At 37.6% G+C, this 22403-nt stretch overlaps 1 protein-coding gene across 1 annotated transcript in view; it reads left to right on the top strand.

The window, feature by feature from the left end:
• Nucleotides 1–22403, top strand: part of LOC136886748 (uncharacterized) — a 595319-nt gene that overhangs the window by 5562 nt on the left and 567354 nt on the right. The window contains exon 3 of the mRNA XM_068230940.1: nt 97–204. Within this exon, the coding sequence (XP_068087041.1) occupies nt 97–204 (108 nt within the window). The remainder of the gene's footprint in view (nt 1–96; nt 205–22403) is intronic.

Below are 22403 nucleotides of genomic sequence, written 5' to 3'. Positions count from 1 at the left end.
TTCAGCGGAAAAATTCGTTAATGGAAGATATTTTAAAATTAGTCCGGCAGCAATATTTACCATGATATGTTGAGTGTACACTTTCTATTTTTTCAGACCCCCACAGCTTGGTAGACAGACTAGGTCTACAAGCGTTGGTGAGCAAAAATGGCGGAATGTCCGAGCCGTCATGGCCCTGTATACAAGACTTCGTAAGATCAAGAGGTATTCCTTGACTGTCCTCACTACAAAAGTCTTCCAAAAACAAAACAGAAAAAACTCTCGACAAATTTCATTTCATTCTTCTTTCTGTTATATTTTCTTCGAAATGTATGTTCAGTGTTCCGGACTGTTGTATATAATATTTCCTCTACCCTTTCTTAGTCTGAGATTTTATTTCGTAATATGGAATCATTTCTTATTTGGGCTGATGTACGTCTTCTGTTCTCTTGAATCCTTCCATTCTTATTGTGAAAATTCTAACCTAAATATATATAATTCTTTATCTACCTTTATCTCTCTCTTTCATCTATGTTTTCTGCTCAAGTCTTCGGTGTATATTTGTCAATATCTGTTGTATATATTCTTTTTGTGTTTTTGCATATGTTCGTTAGAATGCGCCGTTAAATTTATGTGTCATTTTTATGATGTTTTTTATTTTGTATTTTGAATGCGTACATTAAAAAAAGTATTTCTGAATTTTTATAAAGAAATTTTCTTATGAATTTCAAGTTTTCCATTCATAAGAATATTTTTCTTATAAAATGCGTCGTACTTTATTTTTGTGTGTGAATGCTTCGTTGTGTCTTTGTTTTCGCTCTCTTTGAGGGAGTTATCTCTCTTCTCTTTGCCATTCTATTCCCATTTATTATGGATATGTTAGTGGTTCCTGCAGTATGTGTTCTTCTATGTTCTCTCTCTGTTCCTCGTCTTTGAAATTTTAGACTTACTCTGTAAATACAGCTTTTTAAAAGAACATATGAACAGAATTAAAAATAAAATTAGTAATGTAGTTGTAATAATCTTAGAATTAGTTCAGTTATAAAAATCCAAATAAATAAAAGTTTAAACAATTTAATTTAATACTTAAATAAACTGCAAGTAATGCATCCACTATCGAAATTTCTAAAAATATTAATGTACATACTAGATTTTATAATTATTTAATACTTGATGTATGATACTCTACTAAAGCAAATTTCTTCTATTTTCTTATGCTATATATATATCATTGTATTCATGAATTTCTTTGAAACTTTTCAGAGTAATGATACAGGACAAAAATACTGTGTTAAGAATTGTACATAAATTATGTATTAAGAAGTTTTGCATGATGTGAAATATGTCAAAATGTATCCCTTGTAAATACTCCCAACATGTGTGTATATATACATATATGTTTCATTGTTGCTTTCAGTGTGATATGTCGCTGAAGATGCGTAGCAGATCGAGAGTTCCATTAACCTCCAATTTTCACTCCTGTGAAAATCTGGCCAATAATTTAATATCCCCAAATTTTAATATTTTATAACATTTTTCCTCGTGTAAAGTATCATCACTGGCATAATAATAAGATGATTATTGTTAATTCAGCTATTTACGTTCTGAACATCTCGGAGAACAGTTCAGTGTAAATACGTTTTGCAAATTTATCACATTTAAGATATATTAATAAATTCGTAATTGAACTCTAGATACTTACGTAATACAAAAATATCATTTACTATTAATAAAATCAGAAAATAAACCTAATGATTTGCTACTTTCCGTATTACAATTACATATTTAGAAATTAACATAAAAATTGAGAAAATTAAAGATGTATTTAAATTGCGATTGGAATAAAACTTCTTCATTGATCGCTACGTGGCTTTTATTCTCCCCACAATATACTACATACACGAAATACGTCGTAAATTTTACTGTGTAGGTATCTAAAGAACTGGCGGTCAAATTTCAGATTTTATGCGTATTTGTCGAGAATACACAGTGTTAAATCTTTGTATCCTATTATTAGCACTGTTACATTTCATCATTTTAATTCATGGATCAAATTAATCTGGTCATTGTCAGTCACTACCATATTTCCCATGAAAAACTATTTTGATTTAAACTTATTTAATATCTGTAAACTGGGATACTCCATTACTTGTATTAATAAGCTAATGTTATAAAAGACTTTGTTTGCATATTCGACGTCCTATTGCATGTGTTATTATTAATTACATTCATTTCATTCACAGTCGACCTGCCGATGCTATAGATGATGATGATGATTTGTAAGTGAACTTATAAACATTTCCCATAGAGAAACCAATTTGAGAGTATAATAAAATTAGTCAAACATATAGCTATTAAATATTTACTAACAAGTATTTTCTTAATACACTGTGATGTAGAGTAGTTAAATATTAAGCGAATTTAACATAAAAATTGTGTTTCGAGTAAAACTTTGAACCATTTTTTAATTTTTTTATTTTGATTTTAAAACCGGTTTTCTATTTGCTATATTTACAATTAAATACAATTAATCCTGTTATATTTCAATTTAAATGTAACTGTTTGTGCTGATTTCGTATAAAATTGAGGTCATCATTAATATTAGTAGATATTAAATTAATTATAATGGGATTTTACAATTAGCTTAAAACATTTCTTACATTTTAAATATATTTATAAATACTATTCAAGGAGAAATAAAATTAAGAAGGTCAACTGACCTTTAAATTCCATTTCTATTTAAATGTGAAACTTAAAAAAATATTTTTCTAAATATTTACCTCAAAATATTTCATTTGTAACCTTTCTGTTTGACTAAAATGTATCTTAAAATTTCACGTTGGTAGGAAAAATTATGTGTGAAGCTTCAACAACAAAAAACACACACTATTATGCTTATTAGTCTTCCAGCAATTGACATCTTATTTACGTGATTTACAGGACAAAATCACGTTAAATTCTAACGTGACCATGCAGACTGTCACGTTCTGGATAACAGAGACTCCCCTTCCTGCTACGCATCGTACGGGACTTTCCCTATGCTTGCTATTATATTAGAAAGTCACTCACAATAATATAAGTAGTTAGTAGTTGTTAGCTACATCATAGTAATGTTAGTTATAGAAAACTCTTCTGATTCCAGGAGTTGCTAAGTATCACTTAGGTGTAATGGTGTAAAATTATTTCACTGTCTTCATGTAATTTTAAATTTTAGTTTATAGTTAGTGACTCCTGATACAATAATTTATGTTCACTCGAGCGCACGGAATCTTGCCGATGTAAAAACGGTAGTTTGTGTTGGTGATGATATGTTACAACACCTCTACACCACCAGCGCCAGCCTCCTACCTCGTTATAGCACTTCCCTTGTGTTGATTAACAGCTTATCTCTACCGTTCGTGCACTTTAGACAGATACACGTTTCAGACTCTGATGAAGTCAAGACAGCTAAACGTTATTAGAACTTGATAGACTGGATTATACATTATTTCGCATTAATAGTTTATTAATTGTTCATTTATATCCAGTGGTTTTCTAATAAGTAACTTGGAAGCAATATTTCAAACCATAATTTTTAGGTCTGCTTTTCTTTGGTATAAACGTGCATATTAGACTATGAAACTAAAACATATAATTTGGAACATAAGACTAAATAAACACAAGTGCATTATAGAAAGCAATATTTACGATATATTTATGCAAAAAATCTTTTATAAGACACTCATACAGACAGAAACAAACCCAAAATGAAACTGAAGTCAGAAGAGGCAGGGGAGAGAAGAACTCTTTTCTCACCTTCAGAGTTCTGTTCCAGAAGCATTTCCAATCGAGTGCGTTTCAACTAGTGAGGCCAATATTTTATTTACATCTTCCCTTTTATTTCTCACCAGACTTCACTTTGAACGAAAAAGAGACTCGCTAATGCATGGGTTGATGTTGGCAACAAAAGTTAAGGAGATTCTGCCAACATTAGATAAGAAAAATCACTACTGAAAACTAGACACATCGGCACGATTCCGTGCTCTTTACTGTACTAAATTAGTTATAAATGAATTCAGCTTGTTTATGTGTATAATATTAGAATGAAAAATTAACGAAGGCATCAGGTAAGGTATTATGAAAGTCCTAAGGTATCGTATGAAGTCTTTGAATTTAGTTTAAAATATCAACAATCCTTTCTATGTTCAAACGTTGTGTTGTTGAAAATTTATCTGCGATTGCTAAACAATACATTCCATTATTATCTACCCGGATTGATTTTTTGTCATGGTGAAACATCGATATATCACCATATGGATATTAGTTACAATATCGGAGATTGTGCTGTGAAACATGACTTAGTTATCTATAAAACACGGCAATTTAAACCTTATCTTAATGGACTGTTGACAAGAACATTAAAGTACAATAGTCCTGACAGAATTGTGTATGTCAAACTTGAAATTTACCAGGACTTCACAGTCGAAGGTAAGTCATCAAGACAAGGAAGTTTTGCAACATATCTCGGTTGTGTTTAAACGGTCTTATTGCGATTATTTCACGTTCCAATTAATGAAATTACATTTTTATTTGATATGATATACAGCATATATCTAACCTTATATTCAACCAGTAGATGCTATTATATTTATACGGCAACCTTATGTTTAAGTTGTTGGTAGTGATGATTATCTCTGGTGACGGATTAGCAAACAAATAACATTTCCATTATACAGAATGTCCGTATAGGTGTGGTGCAGATTCTGAAGCGTATAACTTTTAAACTAGGTATTACACAACAATACAATCTCGTCAATTTAACGTACACCTGTTTAATGCATTCTAGGGTTTAGAGGGAGGAGGAAATTGGAATGCGCGCGCGCATACCAGTTAGTGGAATGCAACAGAATACTCCCATCCGCCAGTTTCGGATCACCTGAATCTGGGAAGGGAGTAATCATTTATTGTATTACCCCACCAAGGCGAGTGGAGTCCTGCACAGCACAGCGCCACTAGTAACGAGTATGACATCATCGCAGTACAGTCACGTAAGGACAACAACTGGAGCACTAACAAAGAGCGACCACAATACTCAGACCTTAAGGCAGGTTTTCATTAGCAGCAATATGGCGACGAACGCGGGCCATGCATTGGTTGTAAATGATCGCGGTTACGAGTTTAAAGTAATAATTGTGAAATAATTATTTCGAGCCTGCTTGTGATCGTACTTCCTATTACTTTATTCGGTTTACGTTCCATCACCAGCTGATAACAGAACTTAACCGGACTGTTAGGACAGAAACAAAACTATCCGTTTTCTTCTTCTTCTTTACTCAAAAACTACATATACCTATCATATGTTTGCCCTTTCAATTGATCAGATTTACAGGCGTTTAGCTAAACCAGTTTCAAAGTTCTCAAGTTTCCCGAACAAACACAGCATGTCAAAGAACGTCGCAGTGTAAGTGTTCAGGCAACATATCATTTAGCAGGACCAACGAGCTAACGGTATTTAATTTTGAACCAGTGAATCTATAATGCACCTTTTAAACAATTTTAGTCATCCGACAGCCACGCCCCGTTGCTTATGAGACCACTGGAAACATGGCGGACATTCGTTCAGTTAGCTGCAGCTAGGCAGCGCTTCCGCCTCTCTGTATTATCCTAGCTCGTTGAACCTTACTATACAGTATTTCCGTGCGCTGCCAAAACGTCACGGCACTAGTTTTGGCGGATCCACTCGCCTTGGTCGGGTAATAATCCAAAATGCGTTTTCTTCTTCTTGAGGCGCCTTCTCGTAGCGGAGGTTGACGGTCCACATAGCCAGCTCCGAACGTGATGTTGCAGAATGGAAATCATCTTCTGAAGTGCAGTTGTGCCATCTTCGGATGTCCTTCAATTCGAACTTGTCGTACAGTTTGATCTTTCGAAAACTGCCGGGCTTTCTAGTCACAGCAGCGTTCAAATCATTCTCCACCGGAGATCCGAATGGGGGAATAGAAACTCCGGATAATTTTACGTTAAACAGAGCCATGCCATATGAACTTAAAGAGATATCCTTCCGGATCTTTAATACAGTGGTTTCCCGTTGTCTTCCGCATCCTAACGCCGTTGACCAGTTGTGGGTTCTTCCGCCTTTTGGGACCATTTCCTGTCCTAAGGACAATAGAGTACCCTAACCTCTACCCGCTCATCCACCTTCAAGGAGACTGTTGGCAGTTGGTAGAGGGGATCTTCTTATACCGGAAGATACTCGGTCCAAAATGTGTTTTGATACATGCATATTCGACATTACACATTTACAATTAAACTTATTAACTATTTCAAAGTAATTTCTAAATTGTAGTTTTTACTTTAAAGTCTATTTATTTATTTAATCCTAGACGTTCACAGAGTTACATAGTCTAGGAAAAGCATGTATCTTAGCCTCCCTAAGTTGTATTAGTGCTTAATTGTCTCATCAGAGTTATTCTACAATCACGACATATATTTTGAATTAATTAAATGATTGGAAGAATGGCTGAGTGCCTGTTTTCTTATATAGTTCAATGATATGAGTGAAGAAGTGGAATCAGAGATAAGGCTTTTTACAGAAGATGTTATTCGGTACACAGTAATAAATAAGTTACAAGATTGTGACCAACTGCAAAAAGAACTCGATAATCTTGCGAGATGGACAGTAGGCAATGGTATGATGATAAACGGGGTTAAAAGTCAGATTGTGAGTTTCTTTTTTAATTACTGCATTGATGGGGTGAGAGTTCCTTTTGGGGATCGTTGTAAGTACCTAGTTGTTAATATAAGGAAAGATCTTCATTGAGGTAATCACATAAATATTATTGCAAATAAAGGCTACAGATTTCTGCATATGATTATTAGGGGTTGTAGTAAGGATGAAAAGGAAAAGGCTTATAAATGCCTGGTAATACCCCAACTAGAACACCAGTATGGTTGCAGTGTATAGGACCCTCAGCAAGATTACTTGATTCCAGAACTGGAAAAAATCTAAAGAAAAGCAGCTCGATTTGTTCTTGGAGATTTCCGACGACGGAGTAGCGTTACAAAAATGTTGCAAAGTGTGGGCTGGGATGACTTGGGAGAAAGGAGACGAACTGCTCGCCTAAGTGGTATATTAGGAGCTGTCAGTGGAGAGATGGCGTGGAATGACATCAGTAGACGAATAAGTTTGAGTGGTATCTTTAAAAGTAGGAAAGATCACAATATGAAGATAAAATTGGAACTGAAGAGGACAAATTGGGGCAAATATTCGTTTTTAGGAAGGTAAGTTAGGGATTGGAATAACTTACCAAGGGAGATGTTCAATAAATTTCCAATTAATTTGGAATCATTTAAGAAAACGCTAGGAAACAAAAGATAGGGAATCTGCCACATGGACGACTGCCCTAAATGCAGATTAGTAGTGATTGGTTGACTGTGTGAATTGGTGAGTGAATTGATTTCATGGTTGAACCAAGGGATGAATTCAATTTAATGTATGAGTGAACGAATCAATTGGATCGAATGAATGATTGCATGATTGAATGCATAAATGAATGAATAAACACTATTCTCACTCTGTCACGGTTGGCACCAACCGGGGAGAGATGATTCAGTGGATGAATGAAAGAACGTAACAGTGAGTGAAAGTAGGGCGCCACGCGATGCCTCGCCAGTTTAAAGTCTAACTGTCGACCACTTCATTTAGGCTTCGTAGGTAGCTTCTTCGTGTCTTTTCAACTGTCTCTTCACAAGCTAATGGCCTGCTGAAACAATGTACCAAACACGCGAGGGTGCTCACGACAAACACGTGACATGAACTTAAATTTCGGCAGTCACTAAGCACACTGAACCTTTCGTTGCACAGGCCAAATCTCTACTGGTGTGCGTGGCATGAAATGGTGTCTTACCTTCATTAATTGTTACGCGCATGCGCATTTCCGTTTCCTTTCCCTCTTCCGACCCTCACCACCCTCTCCTCCGCATTAACCCTAAAATTATTATTATTATTATTACTATTATTATTATTGGTACGGAGTATTGTGGATGTGCAGAGGCGAAAGAAGGTGCTGGGGCGAACAGGTCTCAAAACACCAAAATTAAAATTAAGATAAAATTTAACAAGGTTATATTTTCTTTTCAAGATCAATAAATAAAAATAATAACAGGTACTCAGTAGCCTAGCAAGAATTCGAGAGAGTACAATTACAGTGTTACAGGATTTGGGCTCCAAGAGCCAGACACACAATTCTTGAGCTATAAGCCCAACCTTATGATATACAAGATTCAACAAAGGGGCAGAAGACCCCAATCATGCCCAGGAGCTCTTGCTCCCAATTACACAGTAAAGCCTCCTCGAGGCACGCAGAAACAAATTTCAAGAAAGAGCGACCCGCTCTTAAGTTCAAGCCTATCAAAGGCCACACCAAACTCCACTTTCAAGCTGTCCTCCAAGGACATATACACAGGGGTAAAAATACCCAACCTACTGAGGCCTATTCAGTGAAGAAACAGAACTATTACATGTCCTCCACAATACCAACTTGAGAGGAGGCGAAACTGCACTCCAAATACGCCTTATTAAAACCTACTTGGCGCTAGGCCTCTAATGCAAGGGCTAATCCCATACTGAAGAGGTGACTTATAGAAGGAGACAAATTTACATTACGTTAAGGAAGAAACGGTTGTGAAAATAAGTTCACCTCAACGCAATATGAGTGGCAGCTCGAGAGGGTTAAGCATTCTCTATCCCAATATGTAGTTTAAAAAGATAGAATTGATACCAAGTGTCTTTACATTTTAGGGGAAAGTTACTTGGTAAAAAGGCTTCGGACCTGCCCCGAGAGTTAAACTGCTGAGCTAGCAAGAAAAGAAGTTATTAAAAGGCCATTACCTGGAGGTAGAACTGCTGCCCGAAGAAAGAGGTGCTTCCCGCCCCCTGCTACGTACTTTACACACTGATAGATGTTACTGAAGTGGCGCGGATACCCGAAAATCAGCAGTTTATATACCCTCGTGGAAAGTTCGAGGCATTTCAGGAATGAGAACACCCGCCCACAAGCATTTTATTGGATAATGGCAAAAACTACTACACTAGACGAAGAAGAAACCCCTTATTGGTGGAAAATTAATTACAGAAATTCCTTATTGGTCAAATTCAAAACTGGCGGAAAGAAAGGGTTAATATTGCCAACTTAAACAATGACTGAAAGATATTTAACAAAGAACAAACTTATGAACCTAAAATTTCTCCAAAAACACAGTTCTTTCACTTCGCACTAGGGTGCATAATTGTAGTCCTTCAGTAGTGCCATCTAGAAGAGAATGTTCGCACTTCTTGCTACAGATAAAACAAAAACGAATCGAAACTGACATAGTTCAGAACACTTCAAAATTTATAGTAATGACATCTTCTGAGAAATCGTTGAATTAATATGGAAGTTAAAAAGTTCAGGCTTCCTCCAGTAGAGGAGTTTTAACTGGCGCAAAGTTTGAATTAGCGGCATGGAGGTGTACCACCCGGTACAATTATTATTATTATTATTATTATTATTATTATTATTATTATTATTATTATTATTATTATTATTATTATTATTATTGTTATTATTGTTATTATTATTATTATTATTATTATTATTATTATTATTATTATTATTATTATTATTATTATTATTATTATTATTATTATTATTACAGGGTCTTTCACTCAAAGTGGGGCCGGCCGGCCGGCGCAGCGCGGCGCAGCGGGTAGATGGGCGAGCTGAAGGTCATCTAGATTCATCTAGAGTATGAAAATGGGAGTGTTGGCGGCAGTAACTGCAAACAAAATAATAGGGCCTATAGTTTTTGAAATCACAATCCTCTGTGGATTACTGGTAGAGTATCGGCCTCTAGATCCCAAGAGAGCGGGTTCAAACCCGGCAAAGGTAGTCGGATTTTTGAAGGGCGGGAAAAAGTTCATTCGACACTCCATGTCGTACGATACCGGCTTGTCAAAGATCTCTGGTGACACATTTGGTGTTTACGCGACAAAATTCATTAAATCTCAGCCATAGACGCTCAAGAGATTTTCGGGTTTTACTCGGTCTGCCATCTAGTGGGCCTACAGTAAAACGAAACGTCGAAATTGACGAGCAGACTGCACACGGTAGCTGAGGCCCTACGATTATTATTATTATTATTATTATTATTATTATTATTATTATTATTATTAATATTATTATTATTATTATTATTATTATTATTATTATTATTATTATTATTATTATTATTATTATTATTATTATTATTATTATTATTATTATTATTGTTACCGGGCGGAGATATAGGAATGGCATTCCCATTTTTTAACAATTGACGAACCATGAATGCCAATCTGGATATTTCCAGGAAGACTCGGCAACCGCGCATACAGCTAACAACTCATTAAGTTCAACTGAGGAATTTTTTGACAACATGATAATTAGTGGACCATTGTGGCCCACAAGAATCCAAGATTTTAAGGTTTGCGATTTTTATTTATGGGAAAAATTGTAAAATAAGTTTTATGCAACAAACCCTCACACTCTAGATGAACTCAAACAAAATATCACGAGAGAAATTGAGGCTATCTTGGTAGATGAACGAATACGTATGAATGAAGATTTCTTTGGATGAAGCCAGAAATGTGTAGATGCAGGTGGAGGACATTTTCTACATCTCCTGTGACAAGGTTAGAAATTATTTTACTTTGATTATGCGTTATTATTTATGCTTGTTATCTACACGCGATTCATTCGGGCGCTCTCCCGGCCCCAAGCTCAGCAAGTTGCCATGTGTTCGTCTGACCCTCAGCTCGCCCATCTACCCGCTGCGCTGAATGAAATACCCTATATTAAATATTTACTTCTGCCCGTCACATGGCGACACTCCTGTCGTACTCTAGAGGTTGTAACAAAAATGTACGTTCAAACTTTCAGGACACATTCCTTACAAGTAGAAGAATAAAATATATTATATTGACATGAGTCCGGAAACGTTTTATTTTGAAGTTAGAGCACATTTTCTATAACTCTACATAGTATGCTACATAAATCATGGGAACTAAAGAGGAACAAATCGTAGCAGTGTACCGCATGAAACTCTTTCTTACATGCAAATATGTGGACAGCTTAGTAACAGAGGATGTACTGTAGATCCTAAAAAGGAGATTCTATTAATCTCATGGTTTCGGCTGCTTAGCGTCAGACATGCCTTAAGCGGAAGCAGAAGATCTCATCGAGGAATTGCCTCCTCTGTAAACTGCCAGGGACTAACTGGGGCACCCATCCCCGAATGTTAAGGGGAGATTGTACCTTGTATAATGTTAAATTTGTCTCATTTAGGTACACTTATCTCAACAATAGTACATTATAAGAAACTAAAATTTTAGTGGCTGATAGAGCATAATTTCCTCTTTCAAATACTATTTTTGAAGCTAGATAGTTTGCTTAACCTGTTTTCTTACAAATCATTTTTGAGTTATTAAAAATCCATACTTTTCAAATTAATTAATGATAATTACCAAACTCAAGTTCTTAAAAAAATGCAAAAATTATTTTATTTTTATCTTCTGTTTTTCATTGTCCTAAGATGGTTAGTTTTTGAGAAATCGGTAATTATGAATTAATTAAATTGAAAAATATCAATTTTTAGTAACTTACAAAATGATTTCTAAAATCTAAGTTATGCAAACTATTTAGCACGAAAAACGGCATTTCGAAGAGACAATCATGCTCTACCAGTCACTAAAATGTTACTTTCTTATCATGCATAGTTCTTGAGATAAATGTACCTAAATGAGACAAATTTAACATTGTCAATATACAAGGTACAATCTCCCCTTAAGAGCAACAGTACTGGCCTTATGCTATTCAGCAGGAGAATATGCCTGTCTTGTTTGGTATAAGTCAGCCCATGCAAAACAGGTTGATGTTGCCTTAAACGAGAATTGCAGGATTATTTCAGGTTGTTAGAGGGCAATTCCCATCAATAAAGTGAACTATCTGGCTGAGATTGTTCCATCTGATATCAGAAGAGAAGTGGCTACCAACAAGGAAAGGGAAAAAATCATCTACTATGATTTCACATCCACTCTACAGATATCAACCAGCTGAAAGGAGATTATAATCGAGGAAGAGACTCCTAACTACTACTGAACCATTACAAGGAACAGTTGCAAAAGCATGAGTTTTCATGTGGAAGGAGAGAACTAGTAATATGTCTGAATGGATGGGACCGGAGGAATCTCTACCTCCTGGCCACACAGAAAACTGACCAATCTAGAAGTCCCTGGAAGTTGTAAGAACAAGGGGCAACTAATATAAGTGGCATTTTCCGACCAATACAGTTCCATGGGACTGTGGCGAATTCGAATATCTCTTATCTTGTCCGTTGTGCCCATCCAAATGTACAATGAGTGATTTGACTCAAGCTAATTCAAGCACTCTCGAAGTGGCTAAGAATTGGGCGGGAATTGCATTAAATCACTTGAACACATTTTTCTGTCCATTTTATATTTCTTTTCTAATGTTTTCATATGTTTTACTTCCGACAGAAATAAATAAATAAGCTTCAGAGGTGAAGTGGTGTCATATACAAGGCCTGTCAGCCAGTCAACAGTTTCTCCGATCGTAATGCTACGTAGTAACGAAACTGGAAACGGTACTGGACGTTTCCTATAGCCGAGTTCTTTTATTTATTTGGTTGACAGTGACTGTACCAGCAAAGATGGTTAACATCGCGGAGGTGAAATTTTTATACGGCTTTTAGTACCAGTCTGTAGCTAGCTTCAAGTAGTACTTGCATCCCTTGTTAGAGTGCGCTGGTACACGTCACATTCTTCAAAGACTTCACACAGAGCTTTATAGATAGCAGCAGCGTGACCATCAAGTTGAGGATTATTTAATGAAGGTCCATTTGACCATAATATAATATGATGGTCAAACAGACCATTACATTAACTAGTAGCACCTCCACTTTTATGCCCGTAAAATATAAAATTAGGTCTCCAAAAGCCAATTTTGCTAATTAAGTTGTTGAATAGGACACAAACATCGATTGACTTTCGAACTTTCTAGGATGATTTCAAGCTAGTGATACCCATCCCGTAACACCATGACACCCCCAAGTAACCGCCCCCACCAAGCAACCAACCCCCGCCAAGCCAAGCGCAAAAATCATGAAAATTCCTCACTTCCTCACATAACAGCCAACGCAGATACTTCTTCTCAATCAATTAAATACCTACATCCTAGTACAGCTACCACCTCAGAAAGCGAAGCACGCACAACCTTAAAAGAAGCACTGGAAACACCTGGGACGCCGAGGCGGGCATATCACTAAGCTGCAACAACAAATACTGTAATTTCTAAATTTAACGTATTATCAACATCCGATACGCGAGAATATAAATATATTCTAGTAAACAATCCAGCGACAGGGCCCGATATAGTTAAGCAATATCGGGCGTGGTCAGAGTTTGGATGGGTCACCACCCAGGCTCGGCCCCTGCCGTTGGTCCGTAAAAGATTTAGATATCTTTCTAACACAGCCATGGCACTCAAAGAATAATGTTACGTTCTTTACCATATTCACACTTAATCGTAATCACAATACAGTAAATAACTTCACTATTTTTTTATTATTATTATTATTATTATTATTATTATTATTATTATTATTATTATTATTATTATTATTATTATTATTATTATCAGCATCCATATACTTATTATTCTTATACTTTATTTTCTAAAGCAGGCCAGGTGAGGAGCGCAATATTGCGCACCGGTATTGGCACCGCACTAGGTACCCCCTCGGGGGTGCCCAAACCGAAATATGGGAAATATTTCCCTGACAAAAGCACGGGCAAAAATGGGTCTGAATAAAAATAAATGCCGGTAAGACTCAGGCATTATCTTCATCTAAAAGAAGGCCTAGACTTGGTTATCTTCATATCAACAACGTCCCGCTGCCATGGGCCAATAAAATTAAACATCCCGGCCTACGAAGATGGACAAATGCCCCAGCATTTGCCTGGTGTTAAAATGGGAAACCACGGAAAACCATTTTCAGGGTTGCCGACAGTGGGGTTCGAACCTACCATCTCCTGAATACTGGATACTGGCCGCACTTAAGCGACTGCAGCTATCGAGCTCGGTGAAACCTCTCATTTATAATAAATATATCTCTATTTCAATTAAGAGAAATATGTATTTAGCATGTACCAGGCCCATACTGCTGTATGGCTGTGAGGCCTGGGGCTATGTTCCCAAGACTCCACTTTCCAAATTATAAAATTTCCAAAACCAATTACTACGCAAGATGACACGAGCTCCTCGACTGAGATCTAATACAAACATACGTTACGACGTCCGTATTCCGACCATTAGAACTCAGATAAACAAGATAGCCAAGATGACCAAGGCTACGATACTCCTAACTCAGTCTTTCGACCAAGGCATCTCAATACTAAAATAGGTCATAAGGACAAAGAAGCCGAACACCGCGGCCCTTGGCTCACTTATGACCTGGTCTAGAACCACCATTCCGGACTTTTTCAAATTATCGCACCACAAATCCACTAAATAACTCAAAATTCAACCCTGAAAAGTGCAGTTTGTTAAGATAGTTTTCCCCCGACATTGCAGCGAATTGAGATTTTTCCGACTCATCGTGTACTCCTTGGAAACAGATGAGTAAAAGGGCATAGTTTTCGCCCTGGGACTCTGCACTCCCACAATTAAAAGAAAAAGTGGGTATCGGCCCACAAGAAGCCACGGCTGGTCCGTGTTCCGACAGCTCTGCCCTCTGACCGGCCAACCGAGCAGACGAGGGGGTGGCCACGGCTTTACGCCTCTGTATTCGGGAGACGGAGAAGGGCTACTCCCCACCGTCAGCTGCCCTGAGAATGGTTTTCCGTTGTTTTCCTTCCCCTTGCACTAAGGCCTAGTATACGCCACAGCAGCCAACCCTCCCACATTGTCCGGACATCTTCTCCTGATCTGAGAAGCGACGTCACCGTCTAGGAGGCCCGCCTCCCCCTTTAGGGGAGGAATGAAAACATTCAATAGTAGTAGTAAATTCCCACGGTAGTCTCAAGTGCAAACCCGACCCCACTTACCTTCCACCTCTTCCTCCTCCCCTCCAAACCTAAACACGACCTCAACCGGACTGAAGCCCTGGTGCAGTATTATCGGTAAATATCAGGCATTACGATACCGTGGTAGAACTCTTACCGTGGTATTGTCATTAAGGCGACACTCCGGGGATAAAAATCGATATTTTATTCATTTTGGTGAAGTTTTTTAATGACTAAAATTGAAAGGGTTGAGTTTATTTTTTCTTGTCTCGAAGTTATCCCGCTCAATTCAAACAATTTATCACTGTAATAATGCTTAGTTTACCAATTGTAATTTTACATTTAAATCCCATTTTCTCCCACAATATTCCGCCAAATATAATAAAATTTGTGTAGTATATGTATCACAGCTATATTAAGAAAACTGTGCGTGGAATTTTTGATTGCAGAATTTTTTCATGTAGTAGAGAATTTTAAGTCCAAAATTTTAGAACATTAAAATTACACAAACTTTAGTACGATATATCTCCTTATATAAATTATGTGCTGAAAATCGATTGTTGGGATTTTAAATGAAGTACTATCTACCTAATTACGAATTTACACTAACATGGTAATTAAATTTTATGAAAAAATGGAATTAAATTTTATTTTAATATTTTGGAAAAACTGTTAATTGTACCTGTATATGAAAGAAGTGTTCGTGATATCTTCACTTTTATCTAGGAGACATTCCCACAATGTTTCGTGAAAATCCATGAATTAGGTAAAAATTTATTTTTATCTCCGGTGTGCCGCCTTAACCTGTTGCAACACTGCCAATTCATGGTTTCGAAGCCGTGGTTTCTTGACGCTCGTCTTTCTAGCTATTATTCCCCTCGGGAGTAATTCGAAGTAGTATTCAAAAAGGCAGTCTTGAGTTCGACATCCACTTGTCTTTTATTTATCCAGAAGGCAGTGATATTTTTGACACTCATGTGCGGTCATGTGTCTCTAATTTATCCAGTTCCCAATTATTTACATTTTGTCTGGAATCGTCCTTTCATTTCTAGGATGAATATTATTTAAATTATTTTACATTAGTATTAAAAATTAGAATTTGTTTTTCCTTGTTAGCGTCATTGTGATAATTTGTATCATATCTTATATTACAACCCTTTATTTCTAAGATAAATTAATTTTGTTTCGTTAGGTTAGTTTAGGTTATCAGTATTTCAGGGTTAAATTTTGAGTTATTTAGTGGATTTGTGGTGTGATAATTTGCAAAAGTTCGGAATGGTGGTTCTAGACCAGGTCATAAGTGAGCCAAGGGCCGCGGTGTTCGGTTTCTTTGTCTTTATGACCTGTTTTAGAATTGAGATGCCTTGTTCGAAATACTATTTAGGAGTAACCCAGCCTTGGTCATCTTGGCTATCTTGTTTATCTGAGTTCTAATAGTCAGAATACGGACGTCGTAACATATGTTTGTTTTGATCTCAGTCGAGGAGCTCGTGTCATCTTGAGTAATAATTGGTTTTGGAAAATTTATAATTTGGAAAGTGGAGTCTTGGGAACATAGCCCCAGGCCTCACAGCCATACAGCAGTATGGGCCTGGTACATGCTAAATAAATATTTCACTTGATTGAAATATATTTAATGAACCCTTTAGGTCCATATTGAGGGATACCTACCTTCCTTACCTATCAGCAAAGTTCATGAGATCTGTCTCTTGGGTCGTTTCGGGTTCTTCGTCACTTGCTGAGGTAAAGGTAGGGTTCATTAATTCTAATCTATCTACTGGAATGAAAGGTCTGTTTAAAAGATTCCTATTTATTCAGGAACATTCTGAAGCATGTCAATGGTATCATAGAAGTCAATTGTGTCCACTGGACATCACAATCATTTTTACATAAACGTCAGAACACTGGTGTGAGACTTTAACGTAACTGCCTGATGGGCATTCTTACTAGAAACCATTATCTCAATTATTAATCATTTAAGAAAGGAAAGTCTGGAAATCCTTAAATTCGGCTTCCATGTGAGACCACATGTACCATCATAGTGATTCGTTATGGTCCAGCCCTCGTAACACGAACTCTGGACTCTGGGAATAATTAAGGCCGTCCAATCGGTGTGTGCCACACAGTGGTTCTACGGCATGGACCCTTAATTGAATCGATGTGACCTGCGTCTATGTCATGGTCCGACATCTACTCTTCTAAGTTACTTTAAAGTCATTGTGGGTGATGACCGCAAGGAAATGATGCTACAATGGCATATGGCCCTAATCTAAGTCACTGAGGTTGATGACCCCCTGACCATCCAAGTTTCTAGGCTGAAGGTTAAACACAATTAAGTTACATCGGTTGATGACCAAAGTTCCACTTTACTATCCCCAGCATATTCACTGCTCAATCAATCAAAGTTCAATAATTACAACAATAGCAATGCTCACAAACTTTGTGGCAGTAAAATCCATTTCCTTCGGATATGTCCCCTTTATCGTTACTTTACATGTTAACATTCCCCAGAAAACAAACTAAAATTTCCAGAATGCATCTCCAAGTTATTCGCTTGATTAAAGTTATTTCAAATGCGGTTTCACTGAATTTAATAATTAAATAAATTTAAATGATTTAACGAAATATTAACGAACAACAAATTTTATCTCCGCGGACTCTGGTTTCTTCACAAATTTCTACGCAGCTGTGATGTGAGTTCAATATTGCGATGTTTATCTGGCTGGAAAAGAATTTTACATAATTCATGTCCAGCTATATATATCCTGTCTCGTGATATCATGCTTAAAAATCTAATCTAGTCCTAACCGTTATTAACACTTGGATATCCTAATAATCTACGTACAAACCAAACAACTCGCCATATAATTACGATGTCATATCTCGTCATTACCCTTATGAATTTTGCACACCCTCACAGACAAACCGATCATCACGACCATCGCTCTATATTTTGGACAACCCTGAAATTGGGTTACTCTGTTCCTTATACTCAAAGTTCGTGATTTCAAATGTTCATTACGTCCCCATTTACAGTATTTCACAATACTTAGATCATTACCGGCTACGAATTTCAACTAAATCCAGCATTTTAACGTTTCCCCTGGCCGAGAATTACAGTACAATCTCAACTCCACTCTTTCCCGTTACATCCCCGCTCAGCTGAGGCCTCTCACCCCCAGGCTCACTTGGCAGTTATATAAAACACCTGGTTGTTCCAGTTGACTGGCTTCTCAAAATGCTCACCTTTTAAACTCTGCCGACATAATTAAACAAATACGATATTCTAACCAACAAAATGCACAGATTATGCTTCAAGATGCCCACACTAATTATACGCGTCGCCAATTTATACCGCTATGGATTTCTATGAATTTCTTTCCATTCTCAACATTATGAAATATTCCTCGGGCTATCATGTCCCGGCTTCAAATGACAGGACTCTAACCTGATTCGCACATCTCATCTCAACTCATATAAAACATTCCTCGGGCTTCCGTGTCCCGGCTTCAATGACAGGTCCAACCTGATTCACAAATCTCATATCAACAAACTAACCTCTGTTTCCCAGCTCCACAATTATCATCGACAAAGAACTGGAATAAAATCCTTACTAGAAATCCCGACGTCTAATATCGCACAATGCATTAATCATGAATAACTTCGCATAAATGATATCGTATTTAATAACTTGATTTTTACGAGAAATGATTGAAACATTCTACTAGATCTTTTAATGTCAGTCAGACACAGTTTAAAAATGGGCATAGAAAAACGTTTCTCTCCGTGACCAAATTCATCACCCTTGGCTCTCACCCGACAGCGCGCTTCCACTCGATTGAAAATGAGTGACCATGGATTATTATTATTAACGTCAAATTGCAGACAGAAGAATTTTACGTCGAATGAACATCTTAATTTGACATCACAAAATATAGGCAGTACACTCACACGGATGACGATCTACATTGGACGTGATATCACTTCGGAACCCTATTCAATAACTTTTTACAACACTATACGGCACTCGCAAGACTTCAAAATTTTATCCAAGTGGAAAATAAAACAAATGACTCTTTTAGTCGTACTCTCACATTTACAAAACTTAGTAGGGTGACCACTGCGTCGTATATCCCCATTCAAATACACTTTAAGAAATCACGAGACAGGATATAAGAGGTAGTAAGATGGAAAGTCACCTACCTCATGTCTTCATGCCAGTATTCGTCTTAGGGCTCACCTGCGACCCTGGCATTTTATTTAGCCATTTTTACATTCATGGCTTCACAATTTATTATTATTTCTTCAGGTTTCCTGGAATAAAGCATAAAAAAAAGAAAATACCCTTCACTTGTTTGCTTGAACGCACACGATGGACTATAATTATTTCCGCACACGAATTACTTAATCACATTCGAATTTATTCAGTACTTTGACCGTCCTATCTGGTACAATTATTTCACTCAAGAAAACTATCTCCTCATGGAGTCAAGACTTAGCCGCAATGGCTAAAATCTGCAGTTGAACTCAGTCTACTTTCGTTGGTTTGATTTCGCAGAGCAGCTCAACAATTTTTCGTCCGCTTTGTATCACAAATGCCGGAGAAGGAGACTTCGTCATGGCGTCCCTTCATATTTATAGCAGTTACCCCCTCTCTTCGGATCTCTCCCTTTGCCGCCAAGAAAATTTCTATACATTTTCTGACTTACCTAAACTGCAATTTCAAGAGTTTTGAAAGTGACTACATGCTTGCTACATTTCTGGCGGTAGTGTTCACGGACATTTAAAATTTTTACGGGTTCGATTTGTGAGATGATTGACCTCCTTTGATAGGCACTATATTTTTTTGACTTGGCGTGGTCACGCCATGTACACGCGCTTTGAAATAGTTCATAAAAATGACTTGAGATTCTTCCGCCGTCGACACGTGTGGTTGACGTCACGTACCCCAGAGCGTGGGACCGAAGGTAATCACCCCCTCGTCACGTGTCAAATCCATGCTATCAAGAATCCAACTTTTAATTTAATTGTTACATTATGCATAATGTTCTTAGGGCACAAAGGTCATGGGTTCAATATATATATATATTTGCTATTTGCTTTGTGTCGCACCGACACAGGTAGGTCTTATGGCGACGATGGGATGGGAAAGGCTTAGGAATAGGATGGAAGCGACCGTGGCCTTAATTAAGGTACAGCCCCAGCATTTGCCTGGTGTGAAAATGGGAAACCACGGAAAACCATCTTCAGGGCTGCCGACAGTGGGGTTCGAACCCACTATTTCCCGATTACTGGATACTGGCCGCACTTAAGCGACTGCAGCTATCGAGCTCGGTGAAATATATATTTATTATAAATGAGAGGGGTTACGTGAACGATGGTGATCCACGAAATATCACTGTAATATTTGTCACAAACGGAAAGTAATCATTGATTAACTCAAATAAAGTATCAAATCCCAGGTTGATTAAGAAATACCGTCGTTACTAGCAAGAAATATGTATATGTATTTACTGGCTGTAAATAGGAGTCCATGGTGTTGTATTCCGCTGCTTGCGCCGTCTTTTGTTTCTTTCTTGAGGTCCAGGGCTGGCACTGATGAATGGGAGTGCTATGTCTGCGATTTTTGTTCTCTTTGGCCATATGTCTTGCATTCCGCTGTTCGCGCCGTCTTTTTTTTTTCTTTTTTTTTTTCTTGAGGTCCAGGGCTGGCACCAACGAGCTCTCTTTCTAGCGAATGAGAGTGCGGGTATTTTGTTGAAAAATAGCATGATCCGTGGACCAATACATACATACATACATATGCATATTTTAAAAGGAAAATAGCATAATCCCTGGACCAATAAATCGTTTAAGGCTCTTGGCCCTTTCTTACACTTAACCACACACATACTGTTATTATTCCATATAATGACATTGAGTAACTTAAAATACCAAGAACTACAAATAACACTAATTTTTAAGACAAAAATATGAATATATACACGCAAAGAAGAACAACGAAGGAAATACGAATGTAAAAATACTAGTAAGCTTAATAAAAATAATAAATGAAATTTAACTAATTGTGTCCTTGCATGACTACTGTTGCGGCTGTTTCACGAGTACAAACAATCCATGCACAGTTTGTGAGACGTATCAATCTACCAGTGTTCACTGTTAAAACATGAAGTGACAACCCACCAAATTACATCGAATGAGAAACATCAATAAAACGACATCAAAGAACTTCAGTGAGCAAAGACATCACAGACGACAGTGTTGGACAAACAAAACACTTACGGAAGCGCTGCGACGTAGCAGAAATAGTTGTTGTAAGGCAGTAAAGTATGTATTCTCTAAAATAAAATATTTCGTATTATTTCTTAATCAACCTGGGATTTGAGACTTTATTTGAGTAAAAGCAATTACTATCTTCCATTTGTGACAAATATTACAGTGATATTTCGTGGATCACCAATGAGAGGTTTCAGGTTTGCCACACGTGATCATGTTCATTGCAAGGCCTGATCTATGGAGCGTACACCACCATCTACAGCATCCCACAAATGCTCGACTGGATTAAGATTGGGTGATCTGAAAGACTAATACGTGGAGTGCTCCTCCAGCCACCTGTGTGCCACCACAGAGCGGTGACATGGCGCATTGTCCTGTTGACACATGGCATCTCCATCAGGGTTCTCTAAAGCCAGAAGGGATGCAGATGGTCTGAAGGAATGTCCACATAACGTGCACCTGTCAGCGCTCCCTGCAGCCGAACAATGGGGGCTAATTGCGACCATCAAAACACCGCCCTGACCAGAACTGAGCCACCTCTCACCTGGACACAACTTTGTTGACAAGCAGGATCCATATCTTCATGGAGCATATGCCACACTCTCATGCGCCTATCAGCTCCATACAAATGAACCGGGATTAATCAGACCATACCACACGCCGCTACTGTTCCATGGTCCATTGCCGATGTTCGTGGACCCATGCACGCCGTTGAGCTCTGTGTCGAAGTGTCAGCAAAAGGACACAAGTTGGTCGTTGGCTGGTGAAGCCTATGCGGTGCAGTTGCCTCCTTACAGTCCTGGTAGAAAAGGGTTCCTGATTCCCAGCATTCAACTGGGTGGTGATCTGACTCACAGTAGCCCGTCGAGCGAAGGCTACGTGATGCTCGTTCGTTTAACACCTATGGTCTTCCCGTGCGGCGATCATACTCAAGATCTCTGCGATATTGAAGATCCACCCTCGACACTGTTGACCTCAGAAAACCGAATTCGCGTGTAATCCCCGCAATGCTATGACCCATGCGACGTGTTGCCATCTTCACAACAATGGTGTCTGTGAGAGACTGCTT

This window comes from Anabrus simplex, chromosome X, assembly GCF_040414725.1.
Source record: "Anabrus simplex isolate iqAnaSimp1 chromosome X, ASM4041472v1, whole genome shotgun sequence".
In the NCBI taxonomy this organism is placed as follows: Eukaryota; Metazoa; Arthropoda; class Insecta; order Orthoptera; family Tettigoniidae; genus Anabrus; species Anabrus simplex.
The sequence above is the reverse complement of the archived record's forward strand: the minus strand, read 5'-3'. Positions and strand labels throughout refer to the sequence as shown.